Raw genomic sequence first — 23857 nt, 5'->3', positions numbered from 1 at the left:
GTGTTATACAGTGGACTCTCTCTATCTGAATCTCTCTAATGTGAACACCCGGGGGCGTGCACAGTGGGGGAGAAGGGACACCGGTTGTCCCGGACCCGTACCCAATATTTTTAAAATGAGAGGTGAAATATAGGGGCAAACAATATGGAGGAGGCCCGAAAAAGTGATTTGTGACGGGCTCCAAAATTTCTGTGCAAGCCTTCTGTGCAAGCACCCTTATATTCAGAACACAGTTTGATGGTCCCACAAGGAGCATATATTCATTAATTCCGTCTCTCTCTGTAATGAACAGCCCCATATTCTGGAGACTTTTGTTCGGTCCCAAGACACGTTACGAGGTTACTTGCTGCAGACGTTATTGTTAAAGTTTATCTTTGTAATAACTGTTACAAAATGTAATTGAGAGGAAAACATTGGATTCTGAATTTTCTAAAAGTTCCGAAATTAATGTTTTACAGTAGAAACAATTATTAGTTGAAAAATCGACAATGTTTTTTCCAAAAAATTTGGAATTTCGAATGATATATACACTTTAAAAGTACAAAGCTTCTTTTATCCCAATAATCCAGATGTTAATTTTGTCACATGTCTAAATTTTAAAGGGTGAAAAAAGACCTAAATCGATTTTTTCAAAATGACTCTACGATAAACATCTTTAGTACTCAGAAAATATTTGTGCCGAATTTCGTCGTACTTGGTTCTAGTAGAGATCATAATGAACGTCTACTCTATATGAAGCTCTGAATCATTTAAATTTAAACAGCTTACTATCTATTAGGGTTGTCTTTGTTTTATTTAAGTCAAACAGTATTTATTACTTCCCGAGTTAAATTAAGTACTTTTACTGAGAAAGTTGAAATCTTCAGTTGTCTTCCCTTGCTACCAAACAAAGCGAAAAAAGTCTGATGGTAAGAAAATTTAATTAACTTCATCCGTAATTGCTTTTTTTTTACAACTTAATTATTTTCCAAAGCAGCATTTACAATCTTGATCTGAATAATAAATATCCCTCAAGATTTCCAAACTTTTTTGTTTCGTTTAATCGTTCTAGATATGGAATACAAATGCAGTGTGTCTTGTGTCTTAAATAGAGCGAGAATGTGGCTGGATGTTTAATGATTGTCCGCTACACAACGAATTTTAAATAAGGACTCTTTTAATAGTGAAGTTAAGACGATTTGCTATTCAAAGAAAACAATTTACTTGAATGTATGCTTTCAGAGATTTAAATTGTTCGAAAAACTGCGATTCTGCTAACGAATAACCTTTATTTTTTAAACAAACGAATTGTACGCAACAAGAGCTGAAAACTACCATCCTGCGCCGTAAAAAAGTTATAGCCTGAACCAATATATGGTGCTGTTTTCTAGTTATACAGGAGAAAACATAAGTGAAATCCAAGTTCAGGCCGCTTTCACTATAAATTGGCCTAGAAATTCGATAATGATAGCTGTGGTGATGTCAGTTGCACCAACTTTTTGAGTTAAGCTGACGGGGTTTTGAACCTAGGGGAGGGTGCGCCCACCCCCTAGGGAAGTGCAGCAATTTCAGGAAAGGTGCAAATGCTTAAAAAATAGAATGAACTCCCAAAACTAACAATATTTTCCTCAATTTTGTGGCCGCATTTGTAGATATTTTCGATACTGTTGACTTGTTTTTGAAGTATATATTGCCTTTTTTATCAACGTAACTCTGTGAATCTGGATTTTCAGTATTTGCAGTCATAAAGCCAAAATAGAGAGCAAGGCATTGAAAATATCTTCAGGTGCACTTTGTCACTGTTACATCCTATAATATTCAAAATTTTTCCGAGGACAGACACTAACAACCCGTGCATTGATGTAGTAAAAGTAACAGGTACAATTTCTACGTTACACATTGCATGCCAGCCTCACTTAAATCCTAGATAACGTCAAATTAGTTTTTATCTAATATTTCATTCGTTGATTTAAAGCGCTGTGATAATATGCTCAAACAAAAACGATTATGATAAATTAAGGTTATGAAAATAATATTACATTTTATGTATGAACTTCTCTATATTTTCAGTTAATATCAGTTAAAGATAGCCTAACCTGCTTCACTTTTAAATGCCAATTGGCATAGCTGGTTAGCATTAGCATAGGTATACTAGAATAGGCAATATACTACACTTTTTTTTTAAGACATGGCAATAAATGGTTCGTGTATCTGGAGTATGATTCAATCAACTAACAACCCCAAAAAAATAATATTAAATAGAAGAAAATATAAAAATAACTTGAAATCATGAATCAATGAACTCATAACGCCGAAAAAGAACATGATATTCTATTTTTGTTCGAGATAGGGAATAAAAATAACACGAAATCAATATTCTACAAACAAACGAAGTAAAACTATCATTCTTCTCCCACGGAATGAAAAACTCTGTAGAATTGCTATTCTACAGGGTGACAAGAAATAATTTGGACACACAAATGCACCATAACTTTAATGCTAATGAAAATATTACGACCAAACTTTAAAATGAATATGAATACATTACTTTGTCTACTATATTTACGAATTTTTAAAGTGGCTTTCCTTAGCCTTAATACAGAGCTTTAAACGTGTTACAAAATTTTCGGCTATGAGCCGCAACTCACTTACTAATATTTTATCCCATTCCTTACATTAGGATTTTTTAGGGATGACCAAGTTTTAGGAAGTTTAGCACACACCCTTGTCTCCAGGACCTTCTTGCATTGTTGAAGGGCGTCAACGACCCTAATCTAATAGTTTGGTGTGGGATATGTGATAGTGGGAAAATATCACTTTTTTTTTGTTGATCAAGGGATTAAGATTAATCAAGAAACATATCGCAAACTCATTTTGGAATATGTTGTCTTACCTTGATCGCAAAAGTTCTTTGGAAACAGAAGATGAACCATCCAACAGGATTCCGCACCTGCACTCAGAGCTAAGACACTCAAGACTGTTGCAAGACACATTTTTCAGACATAATTGGAGCTCAAGAATGGCCACCATATTAACCAGATTTGAATCCAATTTATTATTCTGTTTGATCCATCGTGAAGACAAGGGTATGTGTTAAATCTCATAAAACTTTTGGCGTCCCCAAAGAAATGCTTATGCAAGGCATGGGATAAAATATCATTAAGTGAGTTACAGCACATTGCTGAAAATTTTGTGACACGTTTAAAGCTCTGTATTAAGGCTAAAGGCAGCCACTTTGAAAATTTGTTAATATATTAGATGAAATAATGTATTCATATTTATTTTGAGGTTTGGTTGTAATATTTTCATTAGCATAAAGTAATGGTGTATTATTTGTGTTTAAGTTATTTTGTGTCACCCTATACATGTATATTAACGAATAACGTTAAAACAATAAGTAGTTGCAATTTTTCTAATTAGTAACTTACGATAGAAGCATTTTTTAAATTTCTAAAGGCAGAGCAAAAGGGTAACATAGAACAGCAGAACAAGGAGCAGAAGATCGGAGTCATGGCAAGAGGGGAGCTGTTGCTTCCTAAAAAAACTTTGCCAAGATCTTCCATCGGAGCAAATGCTTCTTTTCCACATACCTCTAGAATCACAAATTAGTGTGTGGAGAGGTCATTGTATTCCGTGACCGGACGGAACGATAGAAATCCTGTTTATAGTACTGGATCTTTCCAGGTTATAGGATAGGAAAGACAAAAGGATTTTGTATCTTTCCTATCTGGATTTCTTTCCTTTCTACTACTTCTTAAGAATCACATAGAGGTCAAATAGGCTTGGTTGAAATGACTATGCAGTACAGATGGTAGGAGAGACCATTATATCCCATGAACGGACCAACGGTAGAAATCGAGGCAACAAAAAAATCCCATGCAAAAACATTTTTTAAAGTTAAATATTTCTTTGTATTGCCTTCCAGGTGGGAGAATCGACCATTCCCATCATTTCAACAATGCGCATCGTGCCCTGGTGGACACGCTGGCTCTGGAGGATGCGGTGAATGTGGCACTGGAAATGACACGCGAAGACGACACACTGCTAGTTGTCACTTCAGACCATTCGCATGTGTTCGCTTTCGGTGGATACCCCAAGAGGGGAAACCCAATATTAGGTGAGTTCGAAAGCACTTTTTGTGCCGATAACGGCTAAATAACTGAAACACCCTCACTCTTATACCACAAGCCGCTAAACTAACTGGAATTCTCTAAAGTCAAAGCACTAGTATTGCTTTTCAGAGGGTCTCGGATGCTTAAAGGTCAAAGCCACTTGCTCCGGCAGTCAGTTGTCTGGGCACAACATGAAGGGCTTTCACCCTTGCACAAATTCCTTCTTTTTGTGATGTATATATTTAATGTTTTGTTTACAGAGGCAGTAAGCTATTTTTCGGTTCTTTGATGATGGAATAATTCATATATGATTAATGAGATAAGAATTATTCTTTAAGATTAACGTGAACATTGGAAAACGTTTTTGAAAAAAAAAGATTGAATTTTTATTTTATTTTTCCATCTAATATTTTGGTTTATAAAACTTTCATAAATTTACAGTATTTCACATTTTATATCATTACTTCATTTTTCAATGTTCATTCATGGATGTCACTTCCACACATAATAACCCTCTAAATCATCTTTTTTACAGTATAGTTAACCACTTCCCTAATAACGTATTTCTAATAAAAACTTAAGCCCGTTCTTTGCTCTTAGGACTAGATGATAAAACTTCGGATGTAGACAGCATGCCTTATACAACTCTTCTCTACGCGAATGGACCGGGATACAACCACAACTTCCCAACAGGTCGAGAAAATCTAACAGGAATGAACACGGGTAAGTTTTTTGTAGCATTTGGCCAATTATTCACTAATTATTGGCCAATCTATAGTTGTGGTAGGATAAATCTAATTTCATTGAAAACTCCATTCCTTATAATCACACCCACTGATAAAGTTCCTAAAAACTAAAAAGTTGCGTTGAATCAAAGACACGGGCCACAATCTTAATCTTGGTTTAATTTTGGGGAGATAAAAGTCAATTTAAATTATTTGTTACATTTTAAAATCTCTCCTCAAATAATGTGTCAAATCAGAAGTCACCACACGTGGCGACTAAAATGACTTTCAAAAACTACTTGTGTGGATACCACAAGTCATGAACCCCTTTTATGCCTCGTGGAAGATTATTCTATAACATTTTTACGGATTACATTGCGTAAGACTGCCTGTTTTGATGTTGAGATTTGAAGCACACTCAAGCCACCGTCAGACACTCAAAACCCTTATTAAAAAATAATTAAGGACAATTAAGGATCTTATCCTCCATCAGACATCCGAACCCCCGATCGAAGCTTTTTTTAAACTAATAACAGTTTTATTCTGTGGTGTATGAATAAAAGTGGTGGTAATAAAGCGGTGGTGGTAATTAAGATAGTTATTGGTTGAAGACGGTGGTAATCAAGATAGTTATTGGTTGAAGAAGGCTTCAACTGGTGGTTCGAACGTGTAACGGAGGCTAAAACCAGCTGATAGGTAAAATCGCATAAGACATTTACTTTCTTTTCCAGAGGACAAAAACTATGTTCAGCAAAGTGCAGTGCCTAGACGTTGGGACACTCACGGTGGCGAAGACGTCCCAGTGTATGCTAGAGGACCAATGGCCCATCTCTTCAGAGGAGTACTTGAGCAGACTTACATACCCCATGCCATGGCCTACGCGGCCTGCATCGGGCCACAAAGAGACGACTGCGAGCGAAGAAGGAGGCGTGCCTTTCAGCACAAGCAACTCATCGAATGTCCATCACCTATGATGGACGATTCAGCTATTGCCAGTAGGGCGGGGCTTCTAATTGTATTTCTACCATTGGTATGGACTTGGGCATGGTCTATGTTCCAGGTAACAACGTGACGAAAATACCATCAGATAAAATTGATGGTTAGCCTTACACAGATTGTTGAGAAATGTTGCGCGAATTACTGAAGCGTTCGTTTGTTATTTTATTGAGAATTTAGAGACATATATTCGTAGTGAAGAATCAGTCTCAAAAAATGAGACTCACGGTTTTAATAATCCTTAAGTAAAAAGGAGCAACTTAAGTGATAACTTTTGTGACTGATGACAGAAGTAATTCAGATTTGAACTCAAAAGTGAAATGGGAGGAGAAGAAAAAAGAGAAAACTTTTCACAATATATGCTTCCGTAGATTTTTGAAAACACTGTACATAGAAAAACTTTGATGAGTGGAAATATTCAACTCGGGCGTCTTTCGGTTATGTGAAATACTTTCAAGAGCAAGGATTAGCAGAGAGAAGTCACGGAATCGTTGGATGTGCGGCAAAGCGTGATCTCAATTTTCAAAATTTTGATCTCAAAGCATATCAAGATGGTAAAAATTCTTCTGAAAATATTTTTATGCTAAGTATAGACTATTTCATCATGAAATACAGTTGAATCCTCTGATAACAACCACATGAAGGAAAATCTCTTTATTAAGTACTTCATAGATTCCTGTAAAATGATTAACTAAATAAAGAAAAACCTTAGTAAAAAAAAAAAGGGCGGGGGTATTTTAAAATGTTCAATAACAAACAAATAAATTTTCAGAAAAGTTTAGGTCTTTTCAATCTTAGGACATCGAATTTTCTAATACAACTTTTCGGAACTCACAAATTATATAATCCTCATGAATTTGACCAGTAAAATCTAAATTTCACTATATTTGCGTTTTAATTTGGTTTTTTGAAAAATAATTGAATTGAAATATTTGATTGCTTAATGAAACGTGATTTAAGTCATACTTTTACACGTAAATTAGTTTAATGCATCATTTGCAATATATTTCTGTTATTTACTTTTTGAACACAGTAGAACCTTGATTATTTGAAGCTGTTTTAAACGGAACCCCGTTACACCGACGTCGGTTCTTTCAAACTTTATTATATTTTATTTATTTATTTTGCTTTGGTTTAAAAAAAAAAAAAAAAAAAACGATATCATTTTAAGGTCGTCGAAGTAAGCGATTCCTACTATAGACAGCAAATTATTTGCTACTTTTCATAACTGTTTGTTTGTTTTTTTCAAACCAATCTGCAGTACCAGGCTTAAATACATGCGTATTTTTAAATGAAAGAGGAAAAATATTAAATGAAAACTGCATTACTAACAGCAAAATAAAAGTGAAAGTTTACTATTTTTCGTTCAAAAAATCATTTTTTGTTTATAATTCTTCAAATACAATTGAAAATATCGCTTTTTAGTTCATTGTAAGCATACATATATTTATTTCCAGAAGTAAGTTTCCTGACATTCACTTTAAAAAACCCTTTTTATCCAGTGTTTTTAATTTACCGAAGGAGGTCCGGTCCCGATCACTTCGGTTAATCGAGGTTCTACCATGGAGAAGGCAGAGGGAATGAAACATTCTACTCTTTAACCAATGATCCCAAGTACAGTAATAGAGATTTCGCGCATCTCACATAATATTCGTTATAAAGGGATTCCACTGTATATTCATGTGATTTGGGAGGACGAGAAGATTTTCACTGTATAGAAAAAACAAATTATTTATACGTTTTTTTCCCTTTTTAATGTTTTCAAGATTCTTATTTGAAATGGTTTCAGGTAGTATTGCTATAAATTTAAACAAGTAGCACAATAATTAAAAATTGATTTGGTTTCCAAAGTTGCAGTAAATAAGTTATTGGAATATATCTGGTCAAAAACTCGTCAAATGGTTCAAAAATAGGAAAATGATATCGAAAGAAATCAATTTAAACATTTTGTTATAGGTTAAGTATTTTTGAAAATCAATGAATAATTTTATTTTTGAAGAAAGAAGATAGACTTATTAAAAAGAGCAGTAAAAGTAAATTATCTTCATGTAAAATAGAAATTATCTGTATAATCAGTACACTAGCTCTGAAACATCAGAAAATCTAATCGTACTTTGTAAAAAATGTCTTTAAACTTAAAACATTTAAAAAATGTTCCGGTAAATTTTGAAGAAAAAAAAAGCATTAATGTTCAGTAAACCTGTGAAACTACATGCTGCATAGTAATAACAATAATAGATGATAACAATATTAACATTATTAAAATTATTTCGAAACAGAATTTCAATAAGATACCTTCAACATTGTTAGTGTTTTTATTATTATTAGTAATATTTTGCTAAAATATTACCTTAGAGTTCAATTTTCCCTTGAAAATTTACAAAACAGGCATGGAAATTCAACCAAGAAAAGCGGTCTAACTGTAATTCCATTTCTTCATATATTTTTTAAAGATTTTTTTTCTAATATGCACAAAACAACAATGCATTCTTTAAACTAAAATCTAATCCATTTTTCAAATAAAATAAGAAGTAAACGTATTTGTGCTTTTTGACGTTGTTATTTCCAATTTTACTTTTTAGCATAAAGGTATTTATTTATCTCATGTTTCAAATGTTTAAGATAAAATTTTCTCTTTCACTACCTGCTTTTACCTAATTTAGTCGAATCAATATTTAAAGAGGAAAAAGATGATCAACCGGCAAAAAATTTTCATCTGATTTACGTTATCAAAGTTGAAATAATTTAAACACTGTTCATCATACATTTCATGAATTATTGAATTTATGATTTTGTACCATTAATTTCTTTATTAAGTAAAATTTGTTTTGACTCTATTACTTTGTTAACACCGTGAAGCAAGAGGAACGGACTTAATTCAGCTTTTAATTCTGGGATCTGTTTGTTATTGTTGCTACAGTCGACTCTCGATAACTCAAAGCCTTATAATTCGAATGTTCCTTTATCTTAAGTTTTCATTCGATCGCAAAACAATTTAGTGTTTTCAATACACATTTGTCTCTATATCTCGAATGTTTCCTTTTAAGTCGAAGTGTTTACGAAAGTTTCGTTTCAATTTTATAAAGAAAAAAATCAGTCAAAAAAAAAAAAAAAGAATTTTCCTTCCATACCTTACTTTGCTTATCAGCTTGCATGATTAGGATAATTCTTTACAATAGTGCTTCGTAAGATTGCAAGAAAAGTAGTCGATTGAGCTACTTTTTGTCGTGACTGATGATCTTAAGTTTAATTGAATAGCAGCTAGATAATATTCAATAAGTTTAAAAATTTACAAAAATTGAAAACAAATTAGCTTTTATTTTCTGGATGCCTGAAATAATTGTGCTTTTAGGACAAAAAAACGTTTAAAAGCAATTTGAACTAAATTCAAAGGAAAAGGAATTATGTCTACGACAGAAACAGTAGCTAAAAACTGCTTTATGAGCTGTGGTTTCATAAACATCAATAATAACAAAGCTAAAGTGGCCGACGAATAGTATCATTTTGAAATACTTGTTGATATGGACAGGGCAAAAATGAAATATTTTATTAATATTCAAAAAAATGTTACTACATGTGAATCCTTGTTCTGCGCTGAAGCGATGGTATAAGCAGTTCGTGAAAGAGTCTGCTTTTGCAGATTCTGATGAAGAATCTTTACCATCTCCTATTAATCAGCGAGTATCATGCAACTATTTTACTGCAGGTCGAGTCCGCTCAATGGAATAGCCAATTTTCCTTGAAAAATTATTCTAATATGCACGATATTTCATTATTCGGGACCAATCTTGCAAATTATAACTGTTTGGTACATTGAAAATGTACTAAATTAAGCGGGATATTCTTTTAACCGATATTCCAAAGAGCGGGCTCGAATGTACCTGAAAAATTCTGAAACCGTGGATAAGTTGAAATGTGTTTACAAGTTTAATGATTTTTTAAGATGCGATTTAAAAAAATTTCCCTAGTATCCTTATAAAATTAAGATACTTGGGAAAGATGAGGATTATTCTTGGAAAAGCAGGGACAGGAACTTCCGGTAACTCGAAATACCGATTACTTGAACTGTTTTAGCCGGTCCTTAGAGACTTCGAGGTATCGAGAGTCGACTTATTTGAAGAACATTTATTTCAAGGAATTTCCTTGGGTTATACGAGGTATCGTTTTAGGGAGCAGAGGGTTACAGTTGGGTTTTAAGATGACGAATGGTGATTTATTGAGTTTACTAGTTTATGTGTAAATTTTTCTAATCCTCTTATCTTCTCCTTCATCCACGCTCATTCTCCTTTATTTTTAATGACCTCGACAATCAACGAAAATTTAGTGTCCCAAGTATTTTTATTTTGAACGAATGAAGGTGGCGCTTTTTCAGGGTTTGGCTAGAAGAAATGATCAGTACACATTAATAATACGTTCAAACTTTGTATATTTGTTGGAAACGTAATGGCACTTTACTTTCAAACATAATGTATACGTTACCTTTTTCTTCTCATGCCATAAAATTGTTTATGAGTTGATTCGCATCAGTATAGTGTGTTTCTGGCCTTGGACGCACTTATTTATATTTGGGTAGTAAGAGAGGAAAATCTTTGACTAGCACAACGCAATCAATGTTATTTACAACGCAAAGTCGTGGTTTGAAAAAAAAAAGTAGTGGATTTTTTCACCCCTATTTAATAAATGGAATCGTTTAAGGTGAAGCTGATCGGAAGTCAACTTATCATCAGCGTCCGACTATATTGGAGCAAGTAAGTGTTAAAATTTAATAGCAAACCGCTCGAGAAACAGAAGTCGTCATAATGACACGATGATTGCGAAAATACTACCATGCTGTCAAAAGAAATCGTTTTAAGTAATTATGACTGTTTACAACTACCCCGAAACAACCACAAAAACTTCCTACAAAGTGCATATCTCTATACGTATCATGATGTATTTATGATATTAAATCATTTATTCGTATCACAAAATTAAAACATATCGTGTAGTAATAATCTATCAATCTCCTGTACTATATTTTATTACCTGCATACAAAAAAAAATCATTGTTATCGATGCCAATTGATTTCAAAAGCTACTGATGTTTTTATCTTCGTTTCAGCAAAACAAAACAAAACAAAAAAAAAAAAAAACGTCGAGTGTATACATATCGTCGCTTCAGAGCAACAGTAATACATCTAAGCCTGAAAACAACAGTAAGATATCCTACTGTTGCTCTGAGGCGACGATATTAGGGGTTGTTCACAAATGACGTCATGCTTTGAAGGGGGTGCGTGACACGTGACATTGTGACAGTTAGTGGCAAGGGGGGAGGGAGGGCTAACAAGAAGTGTGACTTCACGCTTCTTTTTTTGTAAAAAGATGTTTATGAAAAATATTTTGACATGCGACAAAGTAAGGTCAAATGTGATACTTTGTAAGAAAGATGGAAAGGGGTCAAAAACGATATAAAAAAGTGTGACATCACTTATGAACATCCCCTTAGTCAGTTTATATTTAGTTGAGATTGAAATTTAGTATTGTATGTTTGTTATCATAAAATGCGAAGCTTTAGTGAATGTTGCTTTTGTTACTAACTATTTGTTTATTGCTTAAAGTCTTTTTGCAACATATGTTATTGGTTTGACCAAACGAAATAGTACAAGTTTGCACTAGTGAAGGAGTTCGCAGAAAAAAAAACCATTAAGGCCATTCCACGAAAAATGATCTTTTTGTCCCGCACGTGACGCCTCATATATTTCATAAAAAATAATACTTTTAAATATTAATGAACAATTTTTTTCTGCTTAAAAAATATTTAAACTTATGTGCGAATTTTTAAGCAAAAAAATTCGTCAATACTTCTCAAAATTACTACTTTTTAATGAAATCTTTGAACCGACAGGTGTGGGACAAAGAATTGACATTTTCGTGGAAGGGCCCATTAATGCAAAATTTCAGGCTTTCATTTAATATGGAAATATAGTACCAATTGATTTGGCATTAGTAACAGATTTCGTAAAATCAAGTAAATATGCGAATATTGCCTATGTATTCTGATCAAGTCCGAAGATTCCAAAAGCGCAGAAGCTGCTTTGAGAGGAAAAATTAAAGAGTGTGTGGGGGGTGGGGGGATTGAAAACAGAGAGGTAATTAGGAGAACCATGCGACGAAGAGGGAAGGATGCAAAGAACAAAATATTTACATTAATATTTTCAACCGCAGGAAACAACATAGCTAATTAATGTATTGATTTAATTTATACTAATTACGATCTTTAATTAAGATTTATAAAGGAATAATTAGGAAATGTAGTTTTCTAAAGAGTATAATGATAGTTTACTTTCTGAAAGGGAGAAATTAAGAAATTGACCTTTTCAAAGAACGAAGAGAATTTTAAAAATAGTGGTTTATGAAGGGGTGATTAAAAGTGTTATTTCTAAAAAGAAACCTGACTGTTCCGTTTTAAAAATAAAAGAATACAAAATTTTAAAAAAAAATTAAAAAGTGCGAACCATTGATCGTTAGTTGGTAAAAATATTATTTGGTTTTCTAAAAATATACGACAAGGTATTGTAGATAATCAAAAAAAAAAAAAAAGGAAGTGAAACTCATGTATCTTCATTTTTTAATGGGGTCATTTCCAAAACTTTAAAAGTATTTTTTTCCGAAAGAGCATGTTAAAAAACATAGGATCTGACCATTTTTAAATAATTTATTTACGTTTAATATTTTTAAAAAATTACTTAAATCGGTGAGCTTTCATTGTTTACACTTCTGTCGTGTGACATCACAAATGATGAAATGCCATTCAATGTTGCCATTCACAGAACAAAATATTTAATTCGCATCTTTACTCACGTGTATTGGCAAAGATATGGTTGATAGCAAGCATAGAGCGCAATTTTAATTCGCTGCTTGATTATCATAACGTGGAAACGTAGTAGACAGATGCGCCAAATTGTTTCATTAGTGACGTCATAAAGACCACGCCTTGTTTGAAAAATCGGACATTTTAAAAAATTAATTAAACAAAAACTGTTGGGAAAATGAAAGTATTTTCTGGGTCCATGTTTTTTTTTTTTTTTTTTTTTTTTTTTGATCATTCTATCCATTTCAATACTAAAAGTAGCACTTTTGACTGAAGGAAACCACCCTATTATAAACTGTCATTTTACCCGCACTATTTCTCTCACGCCACCCTCTTGTTCGTCCTGCACGTGACTTAAGCATGTTCCCAACAAAATTTTATAGTTTATTAATGAAAATAGATTATAAACAATGAGAAAAGTAAACAATACTCGAAATCTACTTTTTAATTACTGCCAAAAACAGTGAAAAGGAATAGTAATTATGAAATTTCTTTTGCAAAAAGAGTTAACAAATGAATTTCAAGAATAAACCTAAGCAATGAGGGTTAGTTCTGAAATTGAAAAAAAAAACTGTTTACAAATCTAATTTGTAATTACTGTTATTTTTCATTGATTCCAGCAACAATTAAAAAACAAACGTCACCTCCGTCACACAAAAAGAGTGCGGATCACAATTTTAAAGTTCTCGCAAAAAATATTTAAAAATAACTGTATTTGAAGTTTCTGAAGATACAGAAGCAGAGAGAGAGAAACCCGATTTTTCAATGGGAAGCAGTGCGTTTTGAGAAAGATTAATTCAAGTTATCTCATTGAAAGTGCTCACTTTCTAGTTATTTCGTAGGTCAAACCATCATATTCTTCCATGGTAATAATTACATTTAGAAAGCTGTTCAAAGTGTGACATTTATCTCGTAGCATGCTGGCATGCAAAATACATGTCTGTGATATTATGCACTTATAAAGACGTTTGAAAATGTGTATTTATCTAAATTTTGTCTAACATACCACTGTCGAAAGAGTAAGTTCACACAACAATAATGCAAAGCAGCCCAGTGCATTATATCTGTTTCAAGGCGGTACTTTTCCACTACAGTTACGTTACTTGGCTTGTCGGTTCGTTTACTTTCTACCTTGGCGAAAATTGAGAAATAACGTTTATTTTGCCGTCATGTTTGTTCCTCTTTTTATGATTTTACATTGCAATCTAGCTTTTATTGCTCGTATATGACTCGATATTTTTATGAATTATTAAAGATGTTAAAGGAGCTTTTGATGATTTATTAATTTGGCGGTTTTTTTTTTTTTTTTTTTACAAAGGCGTAATCTAAATACTTGTCGGATTATTTTTCAATGAGATACAAGTTTTAAGATTGTTTTATGGCTTGTTTTGCTTCAAAGTTTAAAAAATAAAAGTATGGCATCGCCAAACAAGCAATTGTTATGTGACGTTGACTAAACAAGGCAGTAATTAATAAAAAGAAAATCGCCAAAATTGAAAATACGTCAAGTATCGTACCTATGACAGAAAAGTACCCTCAAGGTTGCTTGGACACTCCCGTTGCAAAAACCATATAAGAACTAAAGGGTTCGTTATGTTCGTATTGTTTGCTGAAAATTGTGAATACATGATTTTTACAGCAACAAATTTGCTGTGAAATGTAGAATGATGAATTAAAAATATAATTTATTAACAGTGTTCGTTTTTTTTTAAACCTCCAGCAGAATAATGAGCCCTAACTAGCTTCAAAAAGATTATAAATAATTGTTGAAAAAATAAACATGTCAAAAACTAAAGGACAAGACTGTTTTCTCAATATATATGTAGCACAAAAGATTCCCAAGTAAATGCAAATAATACCATAAACTCCTTAAGAATTAGGAACTGTGTAATATATAAGCAATACTTTCAAGAAAAGAAACTAAAGATATAAAAGGAAACTTAATTTGAAAAGTAACATAGAGTGCAATGATCGAAACATTCATGTGGGAGATGTTTAGCAAGAAACATCCAGCCTTTCGTAGAGGATACTATCCCCCCTGACCAGGGGTGTCCCAATGAGAGGTGACTGCGACCTCCCAAAAATGTTTTTTTGTGACGATTGGGCACTCGGTTGCAGAAATCGTGATACACAGTTACTGTAGACTTTTTCCTGGCGGGGCATGACGTCCTGCCTTACTCTGTTTTTTGCATACCTTGTAATGTTCCTCAATACAAAGCTTTTTTCTGTATTGCAGTGTCTGTTAAAGTAATGTAAAGTAGAGTCTGTCTTCGTAATGTACATTTTACTTCTTACATTTTTATTCAGTTTCAGTTTAGGATGAAGTAACATCGTAAAAAGTACCCTATCAAGTTCTTATAACTAAGACTTAATGTCCCTTCGCTTCGCCCATAATACTGTGCTTTCTTTAATTTGATGATGAAGCGCAAAAGTCGGTATTATTGTCATAATACATAGCTAGCATTAATTGATTTGAAATCTCAATATAATAACATTCAACTGCAGAAAAAGAATAACCAATAAACGCTGTTTGCTCCTGTTCAAACTTATATATTTTACATGGTAAAAACGTATTTCTTGAGACCTCATGTGACTCAAACTCTGATGCTACCTTAATTACAATTTCTAATAAAAAATAGTTTTGATAGGACATTCCTGCGCTTTTAATATTCTTAAGTTCTGTTAGCTAAGTGAAGAATGAAATTAAATTTAAAGAAAAACCTCATCAGCATTAAAAATTCAACAGTAAAATTACAATAAAAAATAACAGAACTCCATCACATTATTTATTATTGTGACTCAGTGACATTACGGTAATAAATATTTTAATGACTTTCTATAAAAAAAAGTCCATTAAGTTTACGAAAATGATTCTTTTTCCAAACCTATCATTGCCATAATATTCTAATGAACTTTGGAAGCAATAAAATCAGCAGATTTTGATTTTCAGTTAGCAATTAATGATCCTTTTTTTTTTCTTATTTCTTCATTAGCAACAGATCTGTTTGAAAATCTTATACCATTACCTTCAATTTTTATCATTTCCGAAAAAAGCTATTAAAATGAAGCCATGATCTTTCCAAAGCACGCTTTTATAGATATGGAAATGATTAAAAAAAAAAAACGTTTATTTCCCTTTTTTCAGTTTTGTTACAATGAAATGACGAAGTATTATATAGTCTGCTTAATAAACTATATACAATAAAGACAATTTTGATAATTCGTCCCTTTTGAAACAAACGCTTGGTGAATGACACTTTGTTGAAAGAGGAGGCAACTTTTTTTTTCCTCATAACGCACTATTTATAGGAACAAAAACTGGATGTTCTATTTAGAGTCGTTCTGATTTTCAACATTTTTTTCTGGATGCATTTTTTTTTACAGGAAGCAATACTGATTCGTCAGAACCAATTTGATTCACGTATTTTTTTATATTTTGTAGTTATAGATAATTATAACAATTAAATGGATTTAAATTGACAAAGTAGCATGCCAGAAGGGAGAAAACAAAAAACCTGTGTGAGATTAAGTCAAATAGCACTGACCTGCGAATTTAAACTTTACGTTTGTTGCCTAAAGTATAAAATGTGATTTATGTAATGTTGACATGCTAAATCCTTATTTCAAACCAGTTCAGTTCTACCACTTAACGATTTATTTTTCAAGAAAATCAATTTACATTCATAGTTACGCGAATTTCATAAAACATTTTCATGATAATTTTCTACTTTAAAGATTTTTTTCCTTTAAATATTCAATGCACGCAACTTGCTGAATCAGTAAAAGAAATAACACTGTGAGAAAAATAAAATTAAATTTAGGAGGAGTAAGTTGTTGTTGTCGTGTCTAATGACGTGCAGACTGCAAAAGGTTTGAATGCCTCCAAAAGTCTTGATAACAAGATCTGCTAAAGGAGTAAGTTAATTCAATACAAAAGATAAACATATTTTCGATAACTTATTTCGACGAAAAAAATAATTTTCATGATAATTTTTTTATAAAAATTTTATGAAGAAATGAGCCACTGGCAGCAACTCCACAGCAAAAAAAAAAAAAATCGATTAAAAAAATGTGCTAATTGGACTCTTCATTCAAAAAGTGTTTGGGAAACAGCAAATCGACAAACACACATTTTCTTCATCTCAATTCCCTACTTTCCAATTTTCAGTTTGTTAATTTTAATATTGAGCAATCCGAATTGCTTATTATCCTCACTTGTTCGCTATTGACGTTCCGGTTCCTTTTTCAATGTTCCCACGTAATGATCATCTCTAGTAATATATAAGGCAACACCTCATCCATATTTGTAATATATTTCAATTGTTAAACATATTTATTTATTTCATTTTCACAAACTGCCGAATGGCAACACCTCATTGTTGAAAAGTAAAAGATGCACGAGATCGCGTTCGATAGATTTTCAATTTAATTGAGCGACCACTTCTTGAGGTGAAACAACGTTATCTGTGATGTTAATAAAGTTTGATTGATTTTTATAATATAATGGACGTCTTTGGATATTTATTTTATTTTTTCTATTTACTAACTTTATTTTGAAACATGTTAACAGTGGCTGTTAAAGGAAATAACTTTCAAGCAAATTTTTCCGTATATAATTTTGGCAATGGTTTTTTAAAAAAATTACAACGAAACTAAGTTTTATTACCTTGAGAATTCTACAAAGAAAGCGTATGCAAGATCATTTCAATGCTTAAAGAAGAGTTGAATTAATAAGCAATTTTTTTGTGGGGACTGTTAATCATCTTTCTCAAGAATGGACTTTTAATTTTTCACCGCACTTTCAAAATTACTTGTTTTAATGATTTGCCAGGACTTCCCCTAACTAGTAAAATTGTGATTGAAAACTGACTTTGAATTGAAAGCAGAAAAACTGTTTATTTAACAAATGTTGAACATTGCTCTTAAGCAATCAGTTAATGGGGACTTCAATGTTCACCAACAGTATCCTCTTAAATAATAACAAAATAATTAAAATGTTTCCAAATTATTGGCTGATTTGAATCGCCAGAAACATAGTTCAGGAAATCTACCTTTTCAAGTCTACAGAGTTAGATTTGCAAGCAGTCATGTGCAGTTAGACATCTAAAGACAGTCACGCTGACTTCCTTGGAAAATTTTCTCCTAGAATCCACTAGCGATTGGAAAATAAAGACATAGGCTTTCACAGCCGACATCCGTATTCTGCCTAATTTTCAGGTGTGTATAGTAAGGCTATAATAAGTTGAGACATGACCTTGAGAATGTATATTACTTTTTAGAAAGTTCAGTGCAAAAGGAACGTGTTATTCTCGAAAATTTTAGTTTGATTACTTTCGCAAAACTGATATGAAAAAGAACCAACTCAGCATCAATTACCCTTTCCTTTAACACCAAAAGAAGTAAACGTTGTTAAAGTCATACTTCAGCTTATCAGCGTCCCACTATAGGCCACTGTCCATCCAGGACGTTTCAGGCTAACGTTTATCTTACATGCTCTACATGCAATTCACCGGCTTGCTTGATAACGTTTGGCAACATTTATGACAAGATTTGGACGTTTCCAAACGCAACGTTTACTTCGCGTTTTTAACTTACTTCTTAACAACGTTTCTCTTGACACGTCTTGAGCTTTTTCAGAGAACAAACCAGAAACATCCTGGTTTATGGTGAAGCTTAAAAGCTATGATTTTTTTTTAAATTTTTTTAGTTTTGCATGCCTCACCCTTTTATTTGGTTCAAAAATAATACGTGAGAAGTTTGAACAGGGTAATAAAATGTTTAGAGGTAGCTCAACGGCCTTAAAGTTTAGAAAATATAACGAATTCTACAATTTCTTAAAACATAACACATGCGCTAAAATTATCGCATTAGTTTCAAGGTTTTAATCATCATTGTACAAACTTGTACAAAAATTTTTGTACAACATATGAGGCAGTGAGAAGCAAAGGGATGTAAGTGAACATTTTCAAGTTTTGAATAAATCGCTTTTAAATATAACATCTTAGGTAGGCTTTCATTGAATTTTTTTCTAAATCATGCTGTATAGCAACTACAGCAGCAACTGCCAGGGCTACAAGTACCATCTCTTGCCCCAAGACTGAGGAGAGGTGCGCCTACCATGTGTACTAGTTATCTCCAAATTTTTTATTTTGCCACTTACATCCCTTTGCTTCTCACTGCTTCATATGTTGTCTTTTTTGTGCTTTTTTTTGCGGTACATTAAAAATTTCAATCAGATTGAAACTAAATTATTTATGAAACAAGTGCGAAGTAGTATATTTAGGAGACAATGGCACACCAACGGGTGGTCACTGTGACCTCCCCAAAATTTCTTTATTTGGGAAACTTTGTCTGACAATTCGGCAAAATTATCATCACTTGCTTTAATTTAATTTCGTTTAAAGATAAGTTTTTGAGTTATTTTTTACGTCAGACAATTTTTATGCGATTCTTATGTACTGCATAAAAATATTTTTAAACTTTTGCGAAAACAACTTTTATATCGCTAATACGGAGTGGAGATTCGAACGTTTTCTTTTTTTAGCTATTTTTCTTATGCGATCCCTATCCACCGCATAAAAACAGGTTTGGGTGTAATTGCACTCAGTGGAATGCAGTAAAATTGAAACAAAAAAAAAATTAAATCGCAATGTTTAAAGGTGCCGAAGACATAATTTTTATTACTCTTAATACATTTAAACAAGAAATTTTCAAACTGCGATTAGGTAGCAGAAATTTTATTTTACAAAAAAGAGACTTTTTAGCTAAAAATTTCTCTCAGCATTTTTTACCCTAAACTCCTATAAAAGCTTAAATAAAAGGTAAGTATAAAGTTCATTTTTTACAAAACGATCGTTTAAAATAAAACAAAAATTCAAAAGTAAAAACCAAATGCTTTGAACAATTATTCCTATTAAGTAACAATAAATATTAGATTCCTGAGATGGGAAAAATATGTGTCTATCTGTTCTGTTATTCCCTCCAACGACTTTTAAGGGAATTATTCATTTCAAACAAAATTTTATTTGTTCGTAACATTTAAAGCCAGAACATCTCATTTCTGTCTCATTTTTGGATTTTAATAGTTTTTCGTTTAATTTTGTATGGTTCAAACTATTCAATAGTATGCTCCAGAGGAAAATTTAAATTTTGTATTAATTCCTAGCTTAGAGACGAACTTGCTTTTAAAAACCTTTATAGGGAAAAATGTTAGGGGAAACTTCTGTACTAAGAGGGATTTTTTTCAATCAAAATATTTCAATGCCAGTCAAAAACATTTTAATGTTAGCTCCAACGAAAGAAATTCAAGATTTTTCAAAATTAAGTTTAGAGGTCCTCCAAAGTTATTTTAGGACGACCAAAAAATCGAAAAATAGCAGAGATGCTGAATAATTGTTTCTTTTTCTGTCTCGTTTATTTTAGCAATAGGAAAAGGATATTAATAAGGGGACCAAAATTCTTTCATTTGCAGACTCAACGATAACAAAGCTAAGGAATTGAATAACTAATTCAGTAAATTTAATGCGTTTTATTTTTCACTGAATAGAAAGAGTTGCAAATGACTTTTTGAAATGTATTTTGCTGTTTCTTTTTCTAGTGCTGAATACTTAATAATCGTTTTGTTATTTGTTTTTATTTATTAATTTTGTATAACTGCTACTGCTGTCCACCCCCCCCCCCCTATTTTTATTTTTTGAAAGGAATTTAAAGCAAATACTTTACGCGTGAAATAATTTTAACATGGTCTATTTATAAACTAATGCAAAATTATTTTTCTTAAATTGTTTATCCGGTGTTTTATTTACTATTGGTACCCGCACGGCTTTGCCCGTAGTAGAAAATTAAAAGGTCATTTGGTTCACCTGTATATTAATGAATGATGAATTTCTCCTCAACTTGCTATGTTAATTTATACGCCCATGTTATGGGCCCAAGTTATAATTTGCTCGTCCATGTTATGATAATTAAATAAAATCTTTCATGTTATGATAATTCGCTCGATAAAATTTTCTTAAAATTGGAATGGATAAAGAACAAAATCGATTTTTCAAAAAATCGCTTCGAGGTGTTCACCGCTATGCTACGAACTAATTTTGTGCCAAATTTCATAAAAATTGGTCGAACGGTCGAGGCGCTATGCGTGTAACAGAGATTCTGAGATCCAGACAACCATACACACAGACTTACAGCTTTATTCTTAGTAAAGATTTACTTTTACTTAGATTTAAAATTTTATATTTGGGCAAATGTCTGTTGTAATTCAGTTGTATGCTTTGACTCTCCTTATTATTACTTAAGCGTTTGTATGCTAAGGTGCTGAAAAATATGTATTAAAATAGGCAGGCGTGCCTCACCGTCCAGTAGCAATGACTCCCCCCCCCCCTAAAAACGATGGTGCACCCCCAACCCCTCCTTTAAATCCAAGAGCATCAATTAATGAGCGGAACACAGTCGTATAACCGCCAACTGGCGGTAAAGCCTAAGGCTTTTGCGCTGAGAACCCTGGTTCAAATCGCGGCTAAGACATGGTTGTTATTTATTAGTTAAGCTCTTCCTCCAAGATTGGACAACTGGTTCCGACCATTGAGAAGGAATAGATGGAGAGAGTGCAATCCTACTATCCCGATACGGCAACAGTACCATGTGACTTGGGGAGGAATTTCGAGTTGACCGTAACCGCTGAAGAAGTTTTCATTAGCTGAAGCCATGCATGATAACAACCTTTAACTGTAGAAGGGAAAAATTAGATTTATAGTAATAGTGCAGTATTCTAGCATTGTAAACTGTAAGGAACAAGCCACACCAGGAGGTCCAGTAACTTTTCCCTAGCGTGTACGAATGTTTTTTTCTTCTAAATAAAGAAAAAATAACATTTATATGCATTCAACGAGTACATATTCCACAATTGCCTATAACTTTTAAATTTTTGTACTTATTTTATCTATAAAAGTTATAAAACATTGTATATCTTGGGTGCAAATAACATTTTAGTTCCATAAAAACACTTTTTACTAAACTAGTAATTATTTTAACGGCTCTTAAGCATTATGTGTACATTTGCTTTGTTGGCGAGTATCTTCTTGCCAAGCTCCTGTCAACAGCAGATACGCAAGAATAAAGATTTGCTATTTTTATGCTTCAATTTAAATATTAGTATGCCTGCGTATAAAATCATTTCAAAACATTGATTACAATACATATGAATCTATAAATTTTCTGTCAATAACAGAACACTTCAAACTATTTGTAAATGCCCGTCATTTCAGGGAATAAACATCAAAACATATGAAAAAAGCAAATAAAATTATATTTTAAAATCCGGAAAGAAGTGGGGAGAGGGAGTTTGAATGATAGGCCGGTATTTGTATCCGTTATTTATTTATTTATTTATTATTATGCGGTAAAGGAGTTGGAGCCAGAGTTGCTCTGATTTGTAGCCCCGACTTCATAATAAGCGTCGTCACGTCGTCTGAAAAATATTTAATGCCAAAAGAGCGATTGCGTGCCAAAACGCGACAACTTCCCAGTCAAACAAGTCACCTGACCTGGGAAACATTGGTTCCCAAATTTATTTCACTGAGATATTTGCTATGGCTCCCTCCATTAGTATTCCTTCTCAATGGTTCCGACCTCCCTTAAGTTGTAGGTCTCCAATGTTTTTTGTTTATTTTTTTCATTTTTTTTAAAATATTTTTCGTAGAATAATATATAAATTTTTTAAACTTCGCATGCTCATGTTTACTTTGACTAGAACTAGCCTTTTTATGTGAAATTAATATTAAGAATCGGAAGAAATTTTGATATCTTTCTAGTTTTTACCACTATATTATATAGCTTGTAATAACTGCATACGATAGCAACTGATCTTATCTCGTTCGACAATGGGGTCGTTTCCAAAACTTTAAAAGTATTTTTTTCTGAAAGAGCATGCTTAAAAATATAGGATCCGACCATTTTCAAATAATTTGTTCAAGTTTAATTATTTTTAAAAAATTACTTAAATCAGTGTGCTTTCATTGTTTACGTTTCTGTCGTGTGATATCGCAAATGATGAAATGCCATTCAGTGTTGCCATTCACGGAGAAATATATTTAATTCGCATCTTTACTCACGTGTATTGGCAACGATATGGTTGATAGCAAGCGTAGGGCGCAATATTTAATTCGCTTCTTGATTATCATATCGTGGAAACCTGGTAGAAAGATGCGCCAAATTGCATCATTTGTGACGTCATAAAGACCACGCCTTGTTTTCAAAATCGCACATTTAAAAAAAAATAATTAAAAAATAACTGCTAGGAAATGAAAGTATTTTCTGGGTCCGTGTTATTGTTTTTACTCATTCTATCAATTTCAGTGACTAAAAGTAGTACTTTTGACTGAAGGAAACAACCCCATTAGAGCCTGTGTATTGATTATTTTTAAGCTTCTCTAAAAACAAAGGCTCACTTGCATCAACCAATCGTCATATGAAATTAAAATAAATTAAATAAATTCAAAAGAAATTCAAGAAATCAAAATGAATTGCCATGGAGCATGCTACTTCAGAGAAAAGTTAACATTGAAAACACTAGGTTTTTTTTGAGCAATCACGATTGCTTATTGTTCTCATTTGACCATTTTTAGTGTCCGTGCCTTTTTCAACTTGGACCAGAAGCCTATGCAGCACCACCACCCACCGTCCTCTGCTGGCGGCGCGGCTGCTCCGGTTTTGAGCTACCCGTTTCTCCTGGTAGGAGGCGTCCATGTCCTACACACACGCACCTTCACACACATACGCACACAGACTTCACACACATGCCCTCACACACGCCTACGTGCATACACACAGGTCCACGCGCACACACAACTATGCACACGTAACCGCCCAGGAGGGGAGGCAGGCTTGGGGGGGGGGCAGGAGCCGTTTCTAGAAACAATAACTCCAATGAGTAGGGTCCTGTCTCAGTTCGTGATTGCGAAAAACATAATTTGAATTCAAAATTTCAGAATTCAAATTAATTTTCTTTTCTTTTTCTATTATTTTATTTTTTTTGACATAAATATCTTAAAACTAATTAAAATTGAATGTACAAAATCTCTGCGCCAAAAAGTGGAAATATGTTTTTGAAACAAAATTTATTGACTAATACTGTTTGTTTGTCATTTTAAGTAAGACAGAAGTTGTTTCAGAGTGTGTATTTTCCCTCCCGGACT

The 23857-nt window shown here is 32.7% G+C and overlaps 1 protein-coding gene across 1 annotated transcript in view; it reads left to right on the top strand.

Annotated features, from left to right (window-relative positions):
- LOC129220699 (alkaline phosphatase, tissue-nonspecific isozyme-like) overlaps positions 1-6378 on the top strand; it is a 146612-nt gene extending 140234 nt beyond the window's left edge. Inside the window, exons 7-9 of the mRNA XM_054855129.1 lie at positions 3905-4096; positions 4692-4814; positions 5548-6378. Of these exons, the coding sequence (XP_054711104.1) occupies positions 3905-4096; positions 4692-4814; positions 5548-5888 (656 nt within the window). The 3' untranslated portion in view covers positions 5889-6378. The remainder of the gene's footprint in view (positions 1-3904; positions 4097-4691; positions 4815-5547) is intronic.
- Positions 6379-23857: the final 17479 nt, after the last annotated feature.

Source organism: Uloborus diversus, chromosome 4, assembly GCF_026930045.1.
Source record: "Uloborus diversus isolate 005 chromosome 4, Udiv.v.3.1, whole genome shotgun sequence".
Lineage (NCBI taxonomy): Eukaryota > Metazoa > Arthropoda > Arachnida > Araneae > Uloboridae > Uloborus > Uloborus diversus.
The sequence above is the reverse complement of the archived record's forward strand: the minus strand, read 5'-3'. Positions and strand labels throughout refer to the sequence as shown.